General features: G+C 43.4%; 3 protein-coding genes across 20 annotated transcripts in view; 2 read left to right on the top strand and 1 right to left on the bottom strand.

Annotated features, from left to right (window-relative positions):
* RBM39 (RNA binding motif protein 39) overlaps positions 1 to 2,738 on the top strand; it is a 30,175-nt gene extending 27,437 nt beyond the window's left edge. For 12 of the 14 annotated variants that reach the window (XM_033519079.1, XM_015647403.3, XM_015647402.3 and 9 more), the window contains 2 exons: positions 1,560 to 1,638; positions 1,737 to 2,738. In XM_033519079.1, the coding sequence (XP_033374970.1) occupies positions 1,560 to 1,638; positions 1,737 to 1,837 (180 nt within the window). In that variant the 3' untranslated portion in view covers positions 1,838 to 2,738. Of the gene's footprint in view, positions 1 to 1,559; positions 1,639 to 1,736 lie in introns of those variants that run through there. The other 2 variants (XR_004499935.1, XR_001524679.1) reach the window with 1 other exon arrangement.
* Positions 2,739 to 4,126: 1,388 nt separating this feature from the next.
* ROMO1 (reactive oxygen species modulator 1) lies at positions 4,127 to 6,768 on the bottom strand. 4 transcript variants are annotated; one of them, XM_015647411.3, is made up of 3 exons: positions 6,610 to 6,703; positions 5,973 to 6,103; positions 4,127 to 4,359 (listed from the first exon to the last, which is right to left on the bottom strand). In XM_015647411.3, exons 2-3 carry the CDS (start codon positions 6,101 to 6,103, stop codon positions 4,251 to 4,253), a joined length of 240 nt encoding a protein of 79 aa, XP_015502897.1. In that variant the 5' UTR covers positions 6,610 to 6,703; the 3' UTR covers positions 4,127 to 4,250. The 4 variants fall into 4 exon arrangements, with proteins under 4 accessions (XP_015502897.1, XP_015502898.1, XP_015502899.1 ...); XM_015647412.3 differs by lacking the exon at positions 6,610 to 6,703 and adding an exon at positions 6,467 to 6,584; XM_015647413.3 differs by lacking the exon at positions 6,610 to 6,703 and adding an exon at positions 6,191 to 6,208.
* NFS1 (NFS1 cysteine desulfurase) lies at positions 6,745 to 21,167 on the top strand. 2 transcript variants are annotated; one of them, XM_015647409.3, is made up of 13 exons: positions 6,745 to 6,863; positions 6,961 to 7,028; positions 7,783 to 7,899; positions 9,262 to 9,345; positions 10,001 to 10,153; positions 11,075 to 11,168; positions 13,732 to 13,866; positions 15,223 to 15,380; positions 16,786 to 16,891; positions 17,064 to 17,145; positions 18,450 to 18,533; positions 18,660 to 18,749; positions 19,385 to 21,167. In XM_015647409.3, the coding sequence occupies exons 1-13, from the start codon at positions 6,767 to 6,769 to the stop codon at positions 19,446 to 19,448; spliced, it is 1,332 nt and encodes a 443-aa protein (XP_015502895.1). In that variant the 5' UTR covers positions 6,745 to 6,766; the 3' UTR covers positions 19,449 to 21,167. The 2 variants fall into 2 exon arrangements, with proteins under 2 accessions (XP_015502895.1, XP_033374974.1); XM_033519083.1 differs by lacking the exon at positions 10,001 to 10,153.
* The last annotated feature ends 1,437 nt before the right edge of the window (positions 21,168 to 22,604 follow it).

The raw sequence follows: 22,604 nt of genomic DNA, 5'->3' as shown, positions 1-22,604 counted from the left end.
CCCAAAACAACCAACAACCCAGAACACTTCCCACCTCCAAAAAACCCTCCTAGCCACCAAACATAAAAAAAATCAGTGCACAACCCCTCAAAACTACATCAGCCCTCGAGATACCTCACATAGGTTCTAAGCACATGGAGCTGCAAAACTCTGTTTCACATTTGCAGATGGATTTAAAATAAAAAACTACAAGCTACTATGTAATGAGTTGATTTTTCATAAAGAAATGAAATGTTTTGTCGTAGTAGCACAGCAGTGACCCAGATACAAAATACCTACTGATACAGTTTCTATTGTACCATTCTGTTTTCTAGGTTTAAATTCTGGGCACCTTCAGGGCTCTGTCCCAGGCAGACTTCCATGCTGAGGGCTTTGGAGGTTGGCTTATCAGGGTGTGATTTGTTGTGGATGAAACAGTTGCAGTCCCAGCTGAGTGCATGGCTCATGTACCCCACCTATCTGTGCTGCTGGGTGTTAGGGAATACTACAGCTTTGTGTTCCTGTGCCTCATTTTGGGCATTTAAGCAGCTTAGGTGCCTTTGCAGGGGGAGGCTGAAAGCAGAGCCGTATGTGTTAATTGATTGCTTAGTGCCTTAATCACTGATTCCTAAGCTCAGGTTCACCCCATGAGAAAGGAATGAGTTAGATTGCAGTGAGGAGAATTAATACAGGCTGACTAAAGCTGCTAAGGAAAGGCTGGAGTCTGTTTTTTAATATACTGTTTTCCTGAACAGTCTGTTTCAGCTAGAATTGATTTTCTTGGGTATTACTGATGGTCTATTTTTAAGCAGGCAGGCAGCCAGAAAAATGCCACATATTACTGTGAGCATCTGTGCGTCTTGGAGTTGTTGGATGTGATTGTTGCAGTTCTCTTGATTAGGGAGGAAAAGTTCTTGATCTGCAGATGGGAAACTCCAGGTGTCTCTGGTGAAGTTCAAAGATCAGTCTGTCATTCACCTTGGGAGCTATCTCAAGCTCTTCCTGCCCTGCTGGGATGGGATTTTCCCTTTGCCTCAGTTCTTGTTCAAGTAAAGAAAGACATGCTGATGTTTATGTAGAGTTTTTATGGCAACAGTCTTGCTTGAAGTGCTGCTTGTCCTTCTCATCTGGGGGAATGGGGAGTGCTTGGTTCTTGTGGAATCCAGATTATCACCTTGCATGTTGAGTGAAGCATATGTGGTTGAGGTTAGTGCCTTGGAGGCAGCCAGACCCCTTGTGCTCTTTTTCACAGGATGTGAATGATTAGGAGCCTTTAGCTCTACTCTCTAAAAGGCTCTCAGGAACAGAATAGCCATCCGTGGCTCAGCGATTGCCAGTCAAATGCATGTTTGGGCTGTCTTGGAAAATCCTATTCAGAAAAATTGAAAGCTGCAGTAACTGCCACAGTGGAGTAGTGCCTGTCAGTACTACTGTCCCCTTCTCTTGTGCTCATCCTGTGTGATTAATGCCATGGTGGAGCAGGTGTGCCTCTTGTCACAGCCATGTCCAGGGCTGGCTGAGGAACAGCACTGGGGAAGTGTCTCCTGAATCCTCACAGGCTACACTATTCTGTCTTGCAGGGCAATGTGTATGTTAAATGTCCTTCCATCGCTGCTGCCATCGCAGCTGTCAATGCTTTGCACGGGAGGTGGTTTGCAGGTGAGTGTTCCGTGTACATGCCTACATTTAGTGATTACATTTGGTTATTACAGAAATGACCAAACACTGATTTTTACTTTTTTTCCTCTCGTGATTAGGTAAAATGATTACAGCAGCGTATGTACCTCTTCCAACATACCACAGCCTTTTCCCAGACTCTATGACTGCAACCCAACTACTGGTTCCTGTTCGACGATGAAGATTAATTTAGTCAGTTTTGTACATAGGTATTTTTTGGAGGAAGATTGAGTTATCTTTTATTTAGATAAAACTAAAGGAAAGGATTTAATGTCATTTTGTGTACACTTCCTGCTATCTTTAAAAATAAAATGAAGTAAGCAGAAATGCAGTGTGTTCATTCTCCCTAACTAGCATTTCCACTGTATACAAAGCTGTTGACTTCTTGTTCTGCCTTGTAATTCTTGTACATTGACAAAGGTGATCCGTAGGAACTGAGAAGTAGCTCATAGATAACAAGTACTCTGTAAAAGGCAGATGGGACATAATGACATTTTTAATGTTTCATGAGCCTTTCTTCTAATGCAGCAAAGACATTTTACATTTCACTAAATGTGGGTGATCTGCTCAAGGGTAGTGTCAGAGAGAGACTGGATTGAAGGGACATATTTAGTGTTTTTGTATAAATGGAAAGTCCAAAAAGCTACTGAATGCTGACTGCAGACAGCTACTCAGCTTGCTTTGTGCTGAATAATTGGTAAGAATAGGAGGATTGAAGGGTTTTATTTCTTGATGGTAACTTTTGATTATTGTATCTGTAAAAGTTTCTTTGTAAATACTGTGAGGTGTGTCTAAGTTTCCAAACAAAACATCTCTGCATTTCCGGATGAGTTTCCATGTGCGGAGTGGGGCAGAGCTGAAGAATTTCAGCCAAGTGTGAAAATGGGTAGGAAATACAGAAATGTGTTTTGTTCTGGTTGCATATAATCTTTGCTCTTTTTAAGCTCTGTGAGCTCTGAAATATATTTTTGGGTTACTTCAGTGTGTTTGACAAAACAGCTTGATATTTCTATCAAAGACTTTCATATTGCAACAATCTTTGTAAGAACCACTCAAATAAAATTCTCTTAAAAAGGCCTTAATGAAGCTTTATTTCTCTGCTTTCCCAGTGTGACTTAAGCAGTGTCTGCTTAGGCCTGGAGGTGAGTGATAAATGCTCTGCACTGCCCAGTGTCTGGGATACCACTGCACAGTATCTAGGTACACCACAGGATATCATTGTGCTCACAGTACAAGCAGGAGCTGTCCCAGCCCTCTGTGCAGTGTGGCCATCTGGGCACAATTCTTGCCCTCCTCAGGCACGCTTAAAGTTCAGTCCAGAGATGACCCTGCCTCCACTCCCATTCTTCAAAAATGTTCAAGAGTCCTGTGGCTGGAGAAGTCAGTTATGTTGGCTTTCCATCTGGTTTCTAGAGGGTGCCTGCCTCTGTGCTTTGCCCTTTATACCCCCGTCCCATCTCCCTGGCCTTTTTAACCACCAAGAAAAGACCAAGGTAGAGAGAATAGGGAGAACAGAACATTCCTCAGGAGTGGGTGAAGGTTGGACAGGCAGCAATGCTGCTGGTGTTCCTGTGGTATTGTGAGGAGAGGACCTGCTATGCAGCCCCTAGGGCTGTATCTGTCCTTGAGCTGCAGTGGGGCAAAGGCCTCTCCTAAATCAAGGAACTGTGAGTAAGCAAAAGGCAAAGGTGGAGAAGGGCTGGGAATACAGCAGGATCCTGGGGAATAGTAACATAATAGCTGAAGTAGAGCTGCTCTCTGCATGTGCTTCAGGCAGTGAATCTGTGTTTCTGCCTTGAAAATAGGGAAAAGGCACTTGGACCAGATCCACGCTGTACAGGTGCCGGCTGAGGTAGTGCTGCTGCTCATGTGTCTTCCTTACGCAGAACTATAGGAGGAGCAGAGAGAGGCCTTGTTTCAAAAGGCAAGTAATGGAAGACCACAACACCAACAACCCTTTCCTAGGGCAGCCGTAGGCAGCACACTTCCTGGGCTGGTGAGAAGCAGGAAGGATCCCCCTGCTCTCCTGGGCAAGTGCTGACCACCTTGTAGGCCTGCTAAACCAGATTGTAAGAGAAGGCTCTGTTTCTGGGACCACAGCTCTTATGGACCTGCCTGAATCCTGGGGTCCCTTACCCTGTTGAGGGTATCTGCCCCATGACACTTGGGACTCAGAAATGGAACCAGGTTCAACCTACCCATTTTTGCAGGAGGACAGAAATTTGATCAATAATCTGAAGTACCCACATCCAACTTTCCTAGATTCAGGAATGCATGAAGGAACAGAGCAGCTCTACATCCACATGGGCTTTGTGAGCTGACCAAATGCCAAAGGGAGAAACTTGTGTGGTGTACGTATATCTGTAAAACAGGAACTTCAATGTAGTAAAAATTATTAATTCTTGTTTTGGGACTAGGAGAGGGGAAGAAAGTAGAAATTTTGTAAAAAAGCACACTTGCAATCAGCAGAGCACAGAGGGACAGGACTGAGGTTTCATTAAGAGCTCTCACTTCCAGGTATCTAAAGATTTTATTATTGTACAGTGGCGGAATGGCTGGGTGGGGGCACTCTGGGACAAATCCCAAACTCCAGATTAGCAGCGTATTCCCATACCAATGGCCATGAATGTCCCAAACGTCCCACCGCTTTGCATCATCGTTTTGCCAACTCCACCCATCAGCTCTCGTCCTCTCATGCCAATCCTGAGATAAAGAAAACCACAGGGATTATGTAAAAGCTGAAACCTGTCAGGTCACAGACATGTAGCAGAAAACATCTGAGACAATTAGCTCATGGTTGCAAATTAGACACTTCTTCAACCTAAATCTGTGCAATTGCACAGCTGCCGCCTCCCCAGAGACTGGCTACAGTACCCTGTGCTACTGCAGGGGCTCTTGGGTGGATGTCACCAATCGCCCATATCTATTTTTTTCTGTACTGGAACCTTCCTGCCACACCTTTAGCAGGAACAGTTTGCATCCTGGTCTCCCAAATACCCTTAATATGAGAAAAAAAAATACTGTCCCAGTATTTCACTTACCAGAGTATAAAAAGAGTTGTCTGAACTACTGTACTGCCATCTTCTCCAGCTGCAGTGGCAGTCCTTTTAATATCCCAAATTTAAATTAACTTTCTATTTACTACTGACTGTTTTTAATACGGAACACCTGAAAGGCCTAGAAACTTCAAAAGCCATTTCTGTTCTCCAGTTTTCATTTACCTGAGGTCAGACTAAAACAAAAATAATTGTTCTGTCTCAAGAAGCTCTTGTAATATTTGGCTTTTAGGCATTGCAGTAAACTTTAGGGTCTAAGGAATTTCATGCACTTTATTCTTAAAACATGAGATTTTCCCTCAAAAATGGAACAGCAGAAGTACTGTAGTTGTGTCATTCAAATACGACAGAACCACTCTCACTGGTTCTTTTAAATGCCCTAAATATGTATCTTCTGCTAGCGTCATGCTGCTTACCCTCTGGGAACTGAGAGAGATAAGAAAACTTCAAACTCGAGCTGGATTAGGATTTGTGCCTTTTCCTCCTTCACCTCCAAATCATCAACTTCCAACCTACCAAATCATCACTCATGTTTAATCACAGATAAAAACCACCAGAGTTCTGCAAAGTGTGAAAGAGCTGACTTCAGTGATTCTTTGTCATAGAGGATGTGCAAGGTCAGTCAGCAGTGACAGAGTAAACGCAGAGCAGCAAACATGGCTTGTTCTCATGTCAGCATGCTGGTGAGCCCCAGGGGAAGGTGGAACATGCCCTTCACCATTGCACAGTGGGACTGTGCCAATGCCAGTCATGGCTTTACCCACACTCTTGCAATTCAGACTCAGGGTCAGTTTGGTAACTGCCTCTGTGCAGGGCATGGCACATGCAAAGGGACCATGATACAGACACTGAGAGCTTACAGAGCACCTCAGGAAGCTTAAGGGCCAGGAAAAGGCTGCACATGTATCTGCACAAACAATTCACACAGCTCCTCCTGGAGCTAATCCTCCACAGCCTCAGCTTCACAATGAATCTCCATTACATGAGGCAAGAAAAGGTCTGTGAAACTGAGACTTCCTGGCCACAGGGAGTGCCCAGGGTTAAGGTTACACACTGGGCGCTCACAGATGATGCCCTGCCAGCACCAGACTTCACTGCTGGAGCACAGGGCCTACTGCAGTAGCTGGAGTCAGGCAAAGTTCCACTCATGGGACTGGCACAGGACCAGACCAAATCCCTTCCCAACCCTACGGCAGGACCATTTCTTTCTGGCTATTGCCCTGTCACCACCTGTCTGTGGAACCCATTTCCTTGGCATACCTGAGGCAGGAAAATGTTCCAAACAGCGCTCCTGCAGCCATGCCCACTGCAAAGCCCATCATGAAACCCATCTTTATTCTGTCAAAGCAGCTGGGCTGCGACTGCCCATACGGGCCCACGGTCACAGGCATCTAAAAAACAAAGGACAATATCCACATCGATTTACTGCTCTGTCTATAACCAAAGTGGGCTGACAGGCCGGCCCGTGCAGCTCAGACCTTCTCACGCGTGCAGCGCTGGAGGTTGTGCTGGCTCTCAGGCTTGTTTCCTTGCCTATCAGGTAGGAAGGACAAGGAAGGAATGACGACCTCGTTTCCCCTCAACAAGCTCCTGCGAGCGCCGCTGTGGCTGCCGAGGCTGTTTAGGGACCTTAGCCTGTGCGCTCCCGGTCCCTAGTGAGCAGCGCACGCGGCACCTGACCGAGCACCCAATGCTGACTCGTCCTTCCCGGCTGCCGCCGGTCGCGGAGGCAGAGCAGCGGGCAGTAAACCCACCCTTACGGAGACCGAGGCCAAGGACGGGGACTCAGCGCAGAGGCTCAGGCCGTAGACGCCTCAGGAACGTCGACCATTGCCTGCCGTCCGGCGCAAGAGCTCTCGGGAGCGAACCGGGGTCCTCAGCGCGCGCTTCACCTCACCTGCGTCCCGACCACCCCTGTTCCCGTGCCCGTGCCCGTGCTCCAGACCGTACCTCGCTAGGCCGCACCGCACCTCCGCCTGTCTGGGCCCCGCTTCCGGCGCGCGCCGTGACGTACAGGAAGAGGTGACACGCCTGCGCTGTGCCCGGCGCGCGCCATGCTGCTGTGGCGACGCTTGGCGGCCCTGAGGGGCCAACAAGCCCCGCGGCGGCTACGAGCGGGGGGACCGAAACCGGGACCGGAACCGGGACAAGGTAAGACCGCGGTCGGGCAGAGCGCCTGTCCGGGCAGGGACAGCTCCCCCGCTCCTGCCGGCCCCTGACAGCAGCTTTCTCCCTCTTCTCCCCTCAGGACGAACCAGCGATGGCGGCGGTGCTCCTCGGCCGCTCTACATGGATGTCCAGGCCACCACCCCGCTGGTAAGGGCCGCACCGAGCATGGGAAGCGGAGCGGGGACCCACACTCCGGTTCTTTTGCTCCAGCGGTCGCGTGTGTCCCGCGCTGACGTGGGGGACAGGCGGCGTTAGGCGCAGACTGTTCCTGTCACCACAGGGCAGTCCGGCATCCCTCGGAAGGGCTGTAGCTATGCCGGGCAGCCTCCTGGATGGACAGCCCCAGCGCCGCAGGACGGGAGCGTGGCGGAGCCGCGAAGGGGCTCGCATCGACCCCTGCTGGAGTGGGGACAGTTGCGAGAAGCAAGACATTAATTACAAAATATTATAAATATAATTATAAATTAAACAAAAATACTGATCTGACATTTTTCTTAACATTTTAAGAGCTTGTATTTTTTCTGCTCAGAAGAAAGGCCAGATTGGATGGGGCTTGGAGTGACGTGATCTAGTGGAAGGTGTGTCCTTGTCTGGGCCAGGGGCATGGAACAAAATAAGCTTTAAAGTCTCCCAGCCCAAACGGGTCTGTGATTCTGTTCTCTCAAATGATGATGTTCTCTGACTTTTGGAACACATCAGGGTTTCATGCAGAGAACATAACTGTTGAATATTTGTGTTACACATAAAATGTAATAGCCTCCAATTTTCAAGGTCAAGCTTAAGATAAAGCAAGACACTGCAACAGAAGTGCTGCTGATCCCATGGCAAGGGGGCATGTCCATAGGGAACAGATATGGTTTCCCTTCTCCTTTTCTAAGGTGGGGTGGTTTGTGTTCCACAGGATCCCAGAGTCCTGGACAGCATGCTCCCATACCTAACAGCCTACTATGGCAACCCCCACTCCAGGACCCATGCTTACGGCTGGGAGAGCGAGGCTGCCATGGAGAACGCAAGGCGGGTGAGTCTTTGGCGCTCAACGGTCATGCTGGTTTTCCTGCTGCTGAGGAAATCCCAGGTCAAAGGAAACTTAACAAAAAATAAAAAAATAAGAAAAAAACCCTATTCTCTGTGGGCGGGATTTAGCAACTTCATCTTTGCTTAGTTGTACATTAGAAGATTTATTGCAGGAGAAGATAGAATCATAGAACATTTCAAGTTGGAGGGGACCCACAAGGATCATCAAGTCCAACTCTGGCCCTGCAGAGGATACCCCAACAATCCCCACATTGTACCTGGGAGCATTGTCCAAACACTCCTTGAACTATGGCAGGCTTAAGGCTGTAACCACTTTCTTGGGGAGCCTGTTCTAGTGCCTGACCACCCTCTGGGTAGAAGGTATTTTTACTGATATGCAGCCTACACTTCCCCTGACACAGCTCTGTCTGTTCCTTTAAACCATTGTCACTGGTCAGCAAGAGCAGAGCTGCCTCTGCTGCCCCCTCATGAGGAAACTGCAGCCCTCAGTGAGATCTGACCTCAGTTTCCTCTTCTTTAGACTGAAGAGTGATCTCAGCTGTTTGTTTTATAGACTCTCCTGTAGGCCCTTAACCATTTCATGGCCCTCCTCTGGATGTTTTCTAATAACTTTATATCCTTATGTAGATTTGCCCCAAACTGCCCCCAGGACTTGAGGTGAGGCCACCCCAGTGCAGAGCAGAGCAAGACAGTCACCCCCTTGCTCAGCTGGCAATGCTGGGCCTGATGTCCCCCAGGACAGGTTTGGCCCTTGGGGCTGCCAGGGCACTGCTGGCTCCTGTTCCACTTGCCCCCAGCCCAAACTCCCAGGTCTCACCACTGCTGTGGTGCTGCTCTCCAGCCTTTTATTCCCAATCTGTCTGCACACCCAGTGTTGTCCAGTCCCAGGTGCAGAAGCTGGCACTTGCTCCAGCAGTGAGATTAGAGCAACTGAAAGGGCAGAAAACAATACTTTAAGTAAAAGTGCCTCAGTATATTTGATTTCCTAGAGTCACAAGCATTTTGCTGAAGTCATTGGACTAACTCCATATTTTATCATTCTTCTAATCTTAGGTAAGAGTGTTTGTAATTTTTTTTTGAAGTAGTATGTAAGGAGTTTTGTCTACTTAAGCTTTTATCTCTTTTATAGCAGGTTAATGCTTAATACCACTTCTAATGACTGTGGATTCCTTATGTGTTTTATAATGCAGATATTTTGACTATTTTTAGCATAACTTAATTAGGTAGCAGCTGTAATCCTTTTGAACCTCAAAGGAGTATTCTTAAACATTTCACTTGTATTTTGCTGTAATGAATTCATTGTATGTTTTCTTAACAAGTCAAATTTTTATTTCTTTTTAAACAGCAAGTTGCAGATTTAATAGGAGCTGATTCACGGGAAATTATATTTACCAGTGGTGCAACAGAATCTAATAATATGGCAATTAAGGTAAAAGGTTTATACTGATTCTTATTCATTATGTTAAAATTATGTATTTAAGAACAGTCTGTCAAAAACTTAAATGTTAATATGTTGGAGTATAACATATTTTTATTTCTGGATTTACTTTTGTGATACTATGTTACATATGTGGGTGAAATACATGGATGAATGTTTTGGTTCCCAGGACATAATTTTGAGGGCAGCGTAAAATATTTGATGTGTATCTTGCATACACCAAATACAGTCCTTCTGCTTATTTAATTGCAATCTTTATTGCGAAATATAGTGGACATGCAGATTAGAACCTTTTTTCTGATGAAGACTAGGTTGTGTATGTAGTATGGGGTTGTTTGGACTTCTCAGTGTTTATGACTCCACTGCAAAAGTTTTCAAAAATATGCTTTGGTTAATGGCTTCTACAGCTTAACAGCAATAAACATTTTCACTGAGTTTTTGAGAAGTGAGATGCGTTGAAAAGCAGGTGCTGATGGAGATATGTAGTATGGATTATGTGTCAATACCTTTCAGATTCATGACTTGGGTCAAACAAGAAAGATTCAAATGAACTGTATCTAAGTAGTAATTTCTTATTTCCAATCATACTGTGTAATGCCTATTTTCTTCAGTGGCCAATTTCTTTTTCATGGACTGTGCCTGACAGGGTGTGGCAAGGTTCTATAAATCCAGAAAAAAGCATATTATTACTACGCAAACAGAGCACAAGTGTGTATTGGACTCTTGTCGTTCCCTGGAAACAGAAGGTTTTCGCATCACATATCTACCAGTTAAAAAAAATGGGCTCATAGATCTGAAGGTAAGTTGTTACTGATAGAAGGAAACTAAAAGAGGTTTTTGCTTTAAATTGATGGTCAAAACCTTGTGTCATCTACATGAAAAAGAGGAAAGGATGATAAATATCACAAAGTAGAAGTGACAATCATAGTCATATCTGTCAGATCTGGAGAAGGATTTCTGTCTAATGTCCTACACTTTTTCTCAATCAAAACATCCACCTCCTATTCCGCTGTTCAGCTGCTGCTGTGCAGATGGAGCTTTTGTGTACCCTATAAGGAGCCCAATACTTGAGGCATTGTTTCAGTGATTACAGTACTTCCTATGGCTGTCCATGAGCCAGCCCTTCTGTATGTGCTGGCTGCAGCCCTGAGATGTAGAAATTGTATGGTTTTAATTCATCATTGATGTCCTGTAGCACAGGGCAGCAGCAGTTTTATTCCCAGTCCCTCACCTGCCATGGAGAGTTGGTGGTGTGTGTGATGGGAGTGAGGGATCAGCCTATGGGCACAATAATGAGTCGTGTTTTCTGAGCATGTTGCTGCAGGTGTGATATGACTTTCGTATAAAGAGCAGTTCCTTTACAGCCAGCCTCACCTTGGCTAGAAGAGGCTTGAGCTGTTCTGTGGGTGGTTAATTCATTAAAGAAAATAGTTCAGAGAAGTTTACAGGATATAGCAAAGACTGTTGAGGTTTGATTAAATCAAGTGGGATGGCAGGTCCATCGAAGGGTTAGGACATGCAGAAACACAACTGATTCACTTTTCCTACAAGCATTTAATGTTCACATGGGTTAGTGTTCTTTCCAGGGTTGTTTGTCAGAACCCCAGGTGATTGTTGCAAATGAGGGACTGATGGTTGAATTGCTGGTAAATTGAAGATGAGCACAGGAATCCTACTTCTCTCTTAGTCAGAACTTTTGTCCCTCTGAATCTTTCACCAGGAGCTGGAGGCTGCCTTCCAGCCGGATACAAGTTTGGTTACTGTAATGACTGTAAATAACGAAATAGGAGTAAAGCAGCCAATTCATGACATTGGTAAGTACACTGTGGCTTTTAGATGCCAGCTAAGGTTGCTTCTACTTCATTTTAGTTAATGTTTTCATCCTCAAATGCTACTGATACAAAATATTAGGTGTAATATAGCTAAGGAAAAAATAATTACATAAATATTTTAAAATAAAAAATGTAATATAAAAAATAATACTGCTGTCCCAAATAAAAACTGATTTCAAAAGGGAAATGAGAATGATGTTCAGTACCTTTATGGTGAAAATTGCAGCAATCATTGCTCTGGATGGATCAGCTGCAATTCATTGGATTTTATGATGGATGAAAAAATTGTACAGAATAACTGGCCAAAATTGAGCTAATATACTATAATGATTTATTGAGCACTTGTAGTGTTTAGGAGGAGGAATGTGCATGATTTGGAGTGGGAGAGGATGGTAAGCACCACACCTGGACAATTCTTACCCCAGTATTGTTGTATATAGTCATGAAAAATTTCTTTGTAGGCCAAAAGGCCACTGAAGAGCTACGCTTCTGGAACTAGAGGGAGGGAGAGGGTGAGCCAGGCTCTGAGCCATCAGGTGGAGTGACAGGGACCTCAGAGCAGATGAAGGGAGACCCTGGAGAACCATGGTTGTTGGAGCAAGCAGGGTGAGCAGGCACCTCCCTGATGATCCTCCAGGTCACTGCATCCCAGATGATTTGTTGATAAAGTTTCCTGTGAAAGTTTCCAGTAGCAAAACTTAGACAAATACCCTTTCTGTCCTGGTTTCATGCCGGCTGGCAACCAAGCACCATTTAGCTGCTCACTCATTCCCCCATCAGCAGGACTGGGGACACAATTGGAATGGTAAAAGATAGGAAACTCATGGGTTGACATAAAGACAATTTAATATGAAAAGCAAAAAGCATGCACACGAGCAAAGAAAAACAAAGAATTCTATACTGCTTCCCATGGGCAGGCAGATGTTCATCCACCTCCAGGAGAGCAGGGCCCCATCCCACACAGCAGTGACTTGGGAAGACAAACACCATCACTCTAAATGTCTCCCCCTTCCACCTTCCTCCCAGCTTTCTATACTGAAAGTGTATTACGTATGTCATATGATCTGGAATATCCCTTGGGTAAGTTTGGGTGACCTGTCCTGGCTGTGTTTCCTCCCAGCCTCCCACGTACCCCCAGCCCCCTTGCCAGCATGGCCATACAAGGGGCAGAAAAGGCCTTGGCTCTGTGCAAACCCTGGTCAGCAATATCAGAAACATCTCTCCATTATCACCCCTGTGTTCAGCACAAATCCAAAACACAGCCCAATACTAGCCACTGTGAAGAAAGTTAGCTCTACCCCAGCCAAAACCAGCACACCTTCATATTCAAGATACCCTTTCATAAGATGTTTGAGTTTCTAGACTATATTTTGGCTTTGGCTCTGCTTTGGAGTACATACTCCATAGGGTATTGTTTTCTTAGGCTGTGGCAGGCATCTTGTTGTGCATCTGGTTTTCTTCTTGCTTAGCTGCTGCATTTATTTCTTTCTTCATTAAGCTCAAAGCAGCATCTTTGCCAAGGTTTTTCAAGGTTCTGTTTCTTTATTGACAAGCATTTGACTGTCAGTGAGTTACAGGCCCAAGGATTCTTGTTTTTGTCCTGTGCTTATATTGTTGAGATCCTTATTATGTCCCATGTTTAAATGCCAGAGGCAGCTGGTGCCAGCTCAATTTCCCCCAGTATGTTCTCATAACATCTTGATAACAGGTCAGGCCTGAGGCCTTGCAGAGGGAGCCTGAGGCCCTGTTACCATGTACCCTGTGGCCTGGTATTGCCTGTGTCCTGACCTTGCTGGACTACAGAAAGGTTACTTATCCTGTGAAGTATCATGTTGAACCTCTTGTGCAGAGGAGGGGTCTCAGATGCAGCTGTGCAGATTCTTTGGAAGATTCATTATGATTTTTTTGATGACAAAAGTAAATAATAGTTATGTTTACTGCCCATGAACAATACATTATTTTGTTCCTTCATACAGTTTAGTCTGGTGACAGGCTCAACTAACTTCAGGTCGTAGTAAGAGTATGTGTGACAATTCTGAGAATGTTTTTGAAGCTGAGTGTTGGAAAACTTGGAAAATAGAGGAAATGACATAAAAATATGTGGCAAATACAAACTTGAAAAGATGGCTGGCTTGTAATGGATGTTGAGAAGAAAAAAAACCAAGAAAAACCTATTTTGTCCAACTGTGGAGTTATTCTTGTGTAGAGACTTTGATATTTCATGCAGCCCTTTTTTCTTAAACTTGTTAGGTCTCAGTTTGGAAATAATCTCAATTCTTAACAGTAGGAAACCTTTTAACTTCTCAGCTGAAGAAATTCACTGTAGTCTTACCTGCCTAAACCTGTGCCAAGGCATCAGCTACACTAGCCCATGCACAGCTTTAGTCACTTCACTGTAAAAGAAACATCACAGCCCCCATTTCTACCTTTGTCACCTCAGATACCTCAATAACCTCAATGCTTTAGATCCATTGCTGGACTCTTTGGGATCATAGCTGTTAAGCAGTTAAGATAATCTGGTTTTGGCTTGGTGTTTTTATTACAGGTGAGATCTGCCGTGCACATAAGGTTTTCTTCCACACGGATGCTGCACAAGCGATTGGTAAAATTCCTGTGGACGTCAACAACATGAAAATTGACCTAATGAGCATCAGCGGCCATAAAATTTATGGGCCCAAAGGTACTCACTGAAGTGCTTTATAGGGAATTGTTGTTTCCATACCTACCTCAAGGTAACTACACAAGGTGTGAAGTCAAACACATTTGTCATAGTGTCAGTTATTTAAGTTGTAGAAAACTGTTCTGAGTGGTGTTGACACTCTGAAGTCTGACAGACTTCAGAGTAGCTCAGGCACTGCTGTCAGTGTAGAACTGCAGTAAGTGGATCTTAAGTGCTAAATTGGTTGAGGTGGCTTCACTGAAGGAAGAAACAGTGTTGTATAATGGTGTCAGCATTACAGCAGTGGGGTTTTCAGGAATCATCTGCTTGGTGTGAAGCAGCACTGATGCTGAAATGATTGAAATGAAATTACCTGGTTATAGGGCAAAGTTTAGACCAGAGTGTGACTTGCAACAAAGAGACCAAAAGGTAATTGATGAGTGATTTTTGACTGTTTTCCAGTGGCATCATTCCCCCAACTCCATTTGTTCATTTTCTTTGTGGAATGAGGTTTAATATCCAGCTATTCATTTTCTGTTTGACTCAAAAATACTAAAGTCCAGCTATTACTATTGTCAAGGTCCATTTGGTTTGTGACAGTGGGTGTTAGAGAGCCAGAAACCAGGTTTGCTGTATGCTATGTGCTATTCAGAAACAAAAGACAAAATCCTTATTTTTCAACATGTTTTTTTTTTTCTGTATGAGTTCTACTGAGAGCTGAAGACATTATCTCTGGACAAGGGCTAGGTTTTCAACCAGTAATTTTGGACAGATGACAGACATAAATTTTCACCATTTGTTATGCCTGGAAGTTGCAACTGTCCTTCCTGTGGTGACAGTTGCTTCTTAAGTATACCAGGGCACTTGAAGACATGAAAATTTGGTTTTTAGGTGAGGAGAGTAGGGCATTAAATTGACTGACTAGCAAAACTGGCTCATCTAATCCATCTGCTGAAAATTGTTACCACTAATGAGTCTTCTTAATGAGAAGAAGGGGAGAGGACTCCTGGGACTGGTGCTGGCCTTGTAATCCAGGGAAAGAATTTGGAAGTCAGTAAGAGAACATTAGTGAATGCACATAAAAACTTCAATGCAAGGGGATGAACTTAAGCTGTGTACAGGAATTGTGGGAAGGAGGGGAAGCACTGAGTCCTTTGATGACTGAAGCAGAATGGAAAAAGCTGAGCTCCCATGCCTGAAGCTCTGCAAGGCTGAACATGATCACTGGGGACAAGCACCATTTCCTAGAAAATTATACTGAACTTTTTCACTTTATTTTTCTCCAGTTAAGTGTCCACATGTGTGTTTGCTGTGGAAATAAGCAATGTTACCAAAGCTTGGAGTCCCTGTTCATAAACAGCTTTCCTTGCTTCCAAGGGGTTGGTGCTCTCTATGTTCGCCGCCGACCACGTGTCAGGCTAGAACCCCTGCAGAGTGGAGGAGGCCAGGAGAGAGGACTGCGGTCTGGAACTGTGCCCACACCTCTAGCAGTGGGTCTGGGGGCAGCATGTGAAGTGGCGCAGCAAGAGATGGAGGTATGTGCAACAAGATACTTGTCCTGGGTTCCAGAAAATAGTATGACAGCACCATTTAGATCTTGGATTCCTTAGGTTTTTTTGCATCCATGTAACTGAATTTAATTTGGGTCTCATGTTTTGGCATTAAGTGAATGTTTTGAGAATTTAAGGGATGGTTTTGGGTAATTGTAAGTTCTTTCTAAAGTTTCTTTTTTCTTGAAGTGGTCTGAATCATATTATTCTACAACAAGGCTACAGTTTACAGTCAGTTTTAGTGAAATATGGCTTTTATGTGCTTGTATTTATTTCTCCATTATGCACATGTGTATTAGCAGCATCTTTGAAATTACTGCCATGTTTATATATTGTATATTGAAAAAATAAGGCTTCCTAGCCCGTTATTATACGTGTTGTACTTATTAAGTATAAGTTCAAGTTTACTGCAGCTTTGCAACTAAGAATTTATTTTCTTTTTCCTTAGCTTGGACAGTAAAGTTTACTTGCTAGGTCTGGTGTCTGAGCCTCTGTATGCTGCTACATTGGTTTGTGGACACCAATTCCTTCCTTATAGTTGGAATGTAAAAACACAGTGACAATGGGACGCATAGATCAGATATCTGCACCCAAAGGATCAAGAGTCTTTCCAGGAGACAGGTGGAATTCTACCGTCTGAGCTGTGGGGTTACGAAGTTGAGGCTAGGAAGCCTGCACAGTCTGAATTCTGCACAAGCCTCAGATCTAGATTCCCCTCCTTGCCTGGCAGAGTTTATGGCATTTTAAAACCAACTGCTGTTGGAGCTAGCCTGGCTTCGTTTTAACTTTTTCAAGTGTAAACAAGTATTAATTGCATGTGTGCATGTGGCCAGTTCTGTGTGCCAAAGCTGATCCCTACTGCTTTCTTGGTATAAGTGACCTCATTTTTTAGTCTAGAACAAGACACTGCACATGGGCCATTCTCACTGTGCAGGTTACTTATTGTAAAAGCTGAGTTAATAGTAGTTTGCAAGTCTGTGTCTTTCTGCGGTACAGTTTGAGAGCTCCTGGGAAATAAGAGGCACTTGCCGTAATAGGTGCCCTTTCTTGTGTGCAAAATGCATCATTTTCTGCATTGCCTAACTTGTCTTTAAGCCAAAAGAACTCAGTGCTTTTATGAAAGTCAGTTTGGCAGCTTGTGTATGTAGATCTTTCAGAACGGTTTGAAATGTTTGTGAAGGCTGAACTAGCTAGGAGCCATGGGGTTATTCTCTTTTAACAGTGTCTAGAGCAGGCAAAGTTTGACAGTTCAAGTTTCAGCTGTGTTCTTTCCCTTGTCTGGCCAAACCCAGTTACTTAATTCTGCTTGCAGCTGGTGACATGGAGTAGTTTGAGTGAGGTCAGACAGTACACTGTTTATTATTTGTGTCTCTCCTGGTTTCTCACCTAGTATGACCATAATCGAATCTCAAAACTGGCGGAGCGACTGATTACAAAAATAATGAGTGAAGTTCCTGATGTGGTGATGAATGGAGATCAAGAGCATCGCTATCCAGGTAACTCAAACAAAATTCTGAGCCAGTTAGTACTGTTTGGCAAACTTGGTGTTAATGGCTGTGGTTGAATAATGCACTTGAGCACATGATGCAAGTTCTTCCTTGTAGGGGACAATTTGCCTGAGATTTTAGTTGATGGATTCTTTTCTCTATTTCATTTATTTGTATGTAGGATGCATCAATTTATCTTTTGCATATGTGGAAGGGGAGAGTCTTCTGATGGCTCTGAAAGATGTGGCTCTTTCTTCAGGAAGGTATGTGGAATGTATGGGAAGGATAGCAGTGTATTTTTGAGAGAAAATAGCTTCTGCTAATGAAGGTAAATCTAAGTAGTCCCCTCTGTGCCCCATATTTGCATATTCAGTTAATGAGTCAGCCTGGCATTGAATACATTCTACAGTGGTGTTAAAGTGACACATTTGAACTAAAGGTAAAATTTACTTTTCCTGGAACAAAAAAGCAACGAACAAAAACCAACCAAAAAATATCCTAACAAAAAGACCCCCACAAAACTAACCCAGAAATTCCTATCTACTAGTCTTGCAAACTGGTTATTTGAGTAGCCTTGACTTGCACTGGTGACGCTTTCATTCTAAAGGCCACCAAGATTTAAACATTTTGGCATATTTTAACGGCAATTAGTGAGGCTGGCTGGGCATGTATCTGAATCAAATCAACTCATAGTTCCTGTGTTAAGAGCAAAAGCGAGAAAGAAAATTGCCTGTGCATTTATGGAGCTCTTCTGACTTCAGGAGTGAGAAGTAATATTTCAGTTAGCAAGACAAACCTGATGTTCATGGTGAAATGAATGGAGTATAAGGATTCCCCTCCTCTTCTTCCCTCACCTTTGAGAACAAAGCAGTCAACATATCTTAATTAGGAGCTGGTTGGCACTATGAGCAGGAAGAGCAAGTCTCCACATGACTGTCCCTGAAGCAAAACACATCTGTAATGTGATGATTTCTTCTGAGTCTCTGCTTTGGGCACTGGGAGCTGTTTACAGCTCTCCAATTGGCACTGCGTGTTCCAGCCTGTTAAAACTGAGTCACAGCATGTAACCAGTTCTGCTGCAAGGTGGAAGCTCTCTCTATTGACAACTGCAATCATCTTGCTCTGGATCTCTCTGTGCACTGTTTTTCATTTATTTGTTCAGCTGCCAAACAGCAGCTTGCGAAGTCTTTTTTTTTTCCCTTTTATGTTCCTTATGTGCTATCTTCTCTGGATAGTCTCTGTCTTTTTTTCACAGCCTATACTTCAAATACATCTTGGTCTACATTCCTGCTGCTCCTATGTGGCATTGTATTTATTCTTGTGTATTATCTGTATTCTCTATCCTTTCCATATGCTCCTAATTTATTACTTTCATTTCTTGATAATGCCTGCCCCTTGATTCTTTTTTATTCAATAGCAGAAATATTACTTTACTTGCTTGCATTCACTTGTGGTTTCTAGGAGGCTGCAGAAGCTGATACAGGGTGTTGTAAAGAGGTAAGTGACCTGTTCTTTGTTGGAGGAGATCAAGCAAAAGTCTTACATTTCCCTGCCTTCCTTGTCCCAGTGCTTGCACATCAGCCTCTCTGGAGCCTTCCTATGTTTTGCGGGCAATCGGAACAGATGAAGACTTGGCTCACTCATCTATAAGGTGTGTGGTGTGGTCTGCCCTAATGTTTCCAAATATTTTTCTTTCCTGATAAAAGTAAATGGTAGATTTGTTCCACCCCCTCCATGTGCTTGTTATTCAGTTCCTTAATGATTTTTTTTTGTTTAGGTTTGGCATCGGTCGTTTCACTACAGAAGAAGAGGTGGATTATACAGTGCAGAAGTGTATACAGCACGTGAAGAGGCTGAGGGAAATGAGGTGAGACTCTGTCTCGTTGAACACAGAGACTTCTTAGTTGTGATAATAATGGGAGGAATTGGATATATTTAGTTGAAAGTAATTATTTGCTTCAAAAATCTGGTGGTGTTTCTCTATATCAGCAACAGTATTCCCCAGGTGGGTAGGAGCCTGATTTTAACATTAGTGACAAATTTCTAAGGAAACAAACCTGACACCAAACCTTTTCCCAGATCCTGCCTTTATCAGAGAAATAATATGAGTAGGGCAGGCACATAGGGCAGTACCTAGGAGTTTTTAAGCCAGAGATGGTATTACTGAGTAATGTATTGATAAGTTGTTTAATTCTGGTGAAACGAAAGACTGGTGACTCATCTGGACAGTGAAAATGCAAGGGTTCAGTCTCAGAGACCCCGGTGCTTTATGCTGAAAGTGGGAGCGGGAAATGAGGTGGAGCAGGTACCCTCTCCTCACTTGTATTTTTGATTGAGAACACATTTGAGGGCTGATCACCTGAAGCTCACTGACCTGCGAAGGGCAAGACAGGCAGATAGATACGTCCTAATTCCTTTTATCACTGATAAAATCTGTTTAATTATTGTTGATCATGTCCTCTGCCTTTTAGCTAGCTCTCAGTTTTCTCCTTTTCTTTACAGCCCTCTCTGGGAAATGGTGCAAGATGGAATTGACCTCAAAAGCATTAAATGGACTCAGCACTGAGAAAACATTGCTATCCATGGACTAGATAAGGATTAAAATGCATTTTTCTGTAAAGTCTTGAGCAAATTATGCAGCACTTCTGTTTTCTGACACTTGCAATTTGATGGAAAACTACCCTTTCAGACCACAAAATCTAAGAAGCCAAAAATGAGACTGCTTTTTATCGTGGAGAAAGGCAGGCTGATCTGACACCCACTTGGTTTCTATTGACACACAGAAATTTATGCTAAAATATAATTTATTCAGAAATGTAATTTTCTAATGAGAAAATGAAATCAGGGTGTTATTTCAAGGCCAGTGAATTCTGGCAAGAGGTTGCTTCTCAGTGTAACTCATCCCAAGTAACTGTTGTGTTTGCACCACAAACCTGTTGCCAATTTGTTCTATTTGAGATGGGTATCCTGCAACATCAGCTGGGTTTTGCCTCTCAAATGCCTTGTACTGCAAGAAATTCTCAGATAGGAGGACACTTGGATCTCTAGAGGAAAGAGATGCCTCAGTGTGGCTATGTGCCTTCACAGAAAAGTTTTATGAGCAGTTAAAAACATTTTTTTCTGAAATTGAATATTTTTGTCTCATTTTCCATGTTTTTTTTACTATGTGCATCTTTTTGCGTGTGTGTGTGTGCATTAATCCAAAAGATTCTTCTGTGTTCCAGAGTTTATGATACAATCATGATGCACTTTGTTGTCCCCTCCATTGGGTTTTTTCCATACAATTTTTTCTCCATGAGGAAAGAAATCTTGAATTACTGGGGGAGGGGATAGGCAGAATATGTCAGCTATGGTGGCAGCACCAGTTTGGTGGGAGCATGAATGGTAGAAGTGGTGGGGAGAGCAAATACAGTGAAGTGTCTTAAGACAGTCTGGGGTTTCGAGGTTTTCTTTTTCTCACCTTTGCTTTTACTTGGTTTTCCTATGGACTCTTGGTTTCTGTTGCTGCAAGGAGTCTGCCCAGCTCAGCCAGTACATCTTGTCTGGAGATAAGAACACCTGGCACTGACGTTTTCTTTGTCTCACAGACTGTACTGTCTGACTAGAGATTCACATGGGAATCTGTTCCCTTCACATGCTGGGGGAAGTATCTGTTAAAAAGGGTTTGATGAGATTAATTTGTATCAGTCTTTCTCCTTTCTTATCTTTGGTGATCTTTCCAGTAAGAAACCTAACCCTATATGGTAGTGCCTTTTTTTCAGTGCATAAACAAAGATCTCTCAAATTAGTTGTGTTGGTTGATAGATGCTGTTAGCTGCTGAATTTGGTATACTCCATAGACAGTATGTTCACCTTCAGTTTGGGATGGAATCTACCTTGAGGATCAACCGTGTAAAAGCTGAAGCTGAATTTCACAAGATGGATTGTGTTACAGAAACTTGTGCATTTTTTGTTACTAAGGACAGATTTAGTTGTTTGTAATGCAAAGCTAATCCTTGCTTCCTTGATTGTTCTATTTGAAATGACTAGCTTTAGCAGTTTTAATATTGTAGTGCTGGCACCTTGTATTTCATCACAATATTTTTTAAACTACCATATGCATAAATACATTTTAGCGATGTTGTATGTATTCTTTTTCATCCTTGGGTCATATACATTTTCTGGATTAAGCATGTGATAACATGCTTTTCTAGCATGTTTTAGAAATACATGTTTATGAATTGTTCTTTGTGTTTTGAGAATGATAAAAAAATTACAGATAAGAATTAAACTTGGCTACTGTCAATCTTTTTGGATCCAGCTTTTTGAATGAACCATGCAGGACAATCAGCAAGATGCTGAATTGCAACTTCCATTAGGCAGCAGAAAAGGGTAAACTTTTCTGCAGTGTTGGAAGTTCATTGTCATTGAGTCAACGTTTGACTTTTGAAGAGTCATTCTTCTCAAACTCAGTGCCTGATCTGGGCTAATTTTTTTTTTTTTAAACTTTAATAACTTAAATTGTAGTGATTTTGAAGAAAGGGAACCTCAAATCCTGAAGATTCTGACCACCTCTTATTTGATAAGATTTAAAATAAAAATTCTACATGTAAAGGTTAGGGAAACTCATTCATACTGGTAACAAATGTTTATTTGATGAGGATGATGAGGAAAAATGTATAGTGGAGATAACTTCCCCCATGACAGAAAGAAGTAGTGCCAAGAATGAACATCTAGCTGTACCTCACTGAATGGAGTTAAAGCCTTTGGGGGATGGGAACCTCAGTCTATCTCACTCTTACTAATTGGATGCCAAAGTATGGTGGTGCATCATCCCCACCCAGGAGGCTGCACCATGATTTGAAAAATGCTCACTAGGCCTTGGCCTTGATGAGCAGCCCTTGGGTTCAGCTCCTCTTGAGCTTATTAGAAAAACTGCTCCAGGAACTAGAGCAGTGAGCTCTATTCAATGAGCTCCTGCTTTTTTTTTTTTTTTTTAATTAACAGACTTAAGAAACTTTTTTTTTTTTCCGTAAATGGCAGAATATTCTTGTTCTCTCACTTTCAAAGGAAGTTTCTGATCTGAAGTGGGGTGAGGATGAAACGTTGTGACTAAAGCCCATCTCTTGTGGCCCTGTAAACAGTGGCCTTGAGTGAGACCCTTGGGGCTCTCCTGGGCTGCAATAACTTCCTTGTGCTGGGAACTCTCCCATTTGCTACACTCAGACAGTCCCTAAAGGATGGGTCCTGGGCTGATCCCCCCACTCCTCAAGGCTCTGCCATTCACCCAGTGAAAAAAGCAAAGACATCTGAAGTGAGAATTTCAGTTAGAGCCCTGCATGTGCTTGCAGGGCTGTGATCTTTTAGCAACAGGGAGATGTGTTGGGATGACACATCTCTTGTGACTGGAGGGTTGGAATGGAAGGATACAGGCAGGGGAGAAGAGAGGCAGTGTTGCTCTCTATGTGAATGAACAGCAGGAGTGAGTGCATGAGGGCTCCACCTGGGGATGAATGAGGACTTGACCGAGAGTTTAGGAGTCAGGATTAAATGGAGGGCAGGGACAGGTGGTATCACAGTAGGGTTCTGCTACAGGCCACCAAGAAAATGAACCAGTGAGGGTCATCAAAGACAAATAGGAGCAGCCTCATGTTTCCAGCCCTAGTTTTCATGGGGGAATTCAACCAGCCTGACACCTGGTGGGGGGAGAGCCCAGTAGGTCACAGGCAATTCAGGAGGTTCA

The sequence above is a fragment of the Parus major genome, chromosome 20 (genome assembly GCF_001522545.3).
Source record: "Parus major isolate Abel chromosome 20, Parus_major1.1, whole genome shotgun sequence".
NCBI lineage: Eukaryota > Metazoa > Chordata > Aves > Passeriformes > Paridae > Parus > Parus major.
The sequence above is the reverse complement of the archived record's forward strand: the minus strand, read 5'-3'. Positions and strand labels throughout refer to the sequence as shown.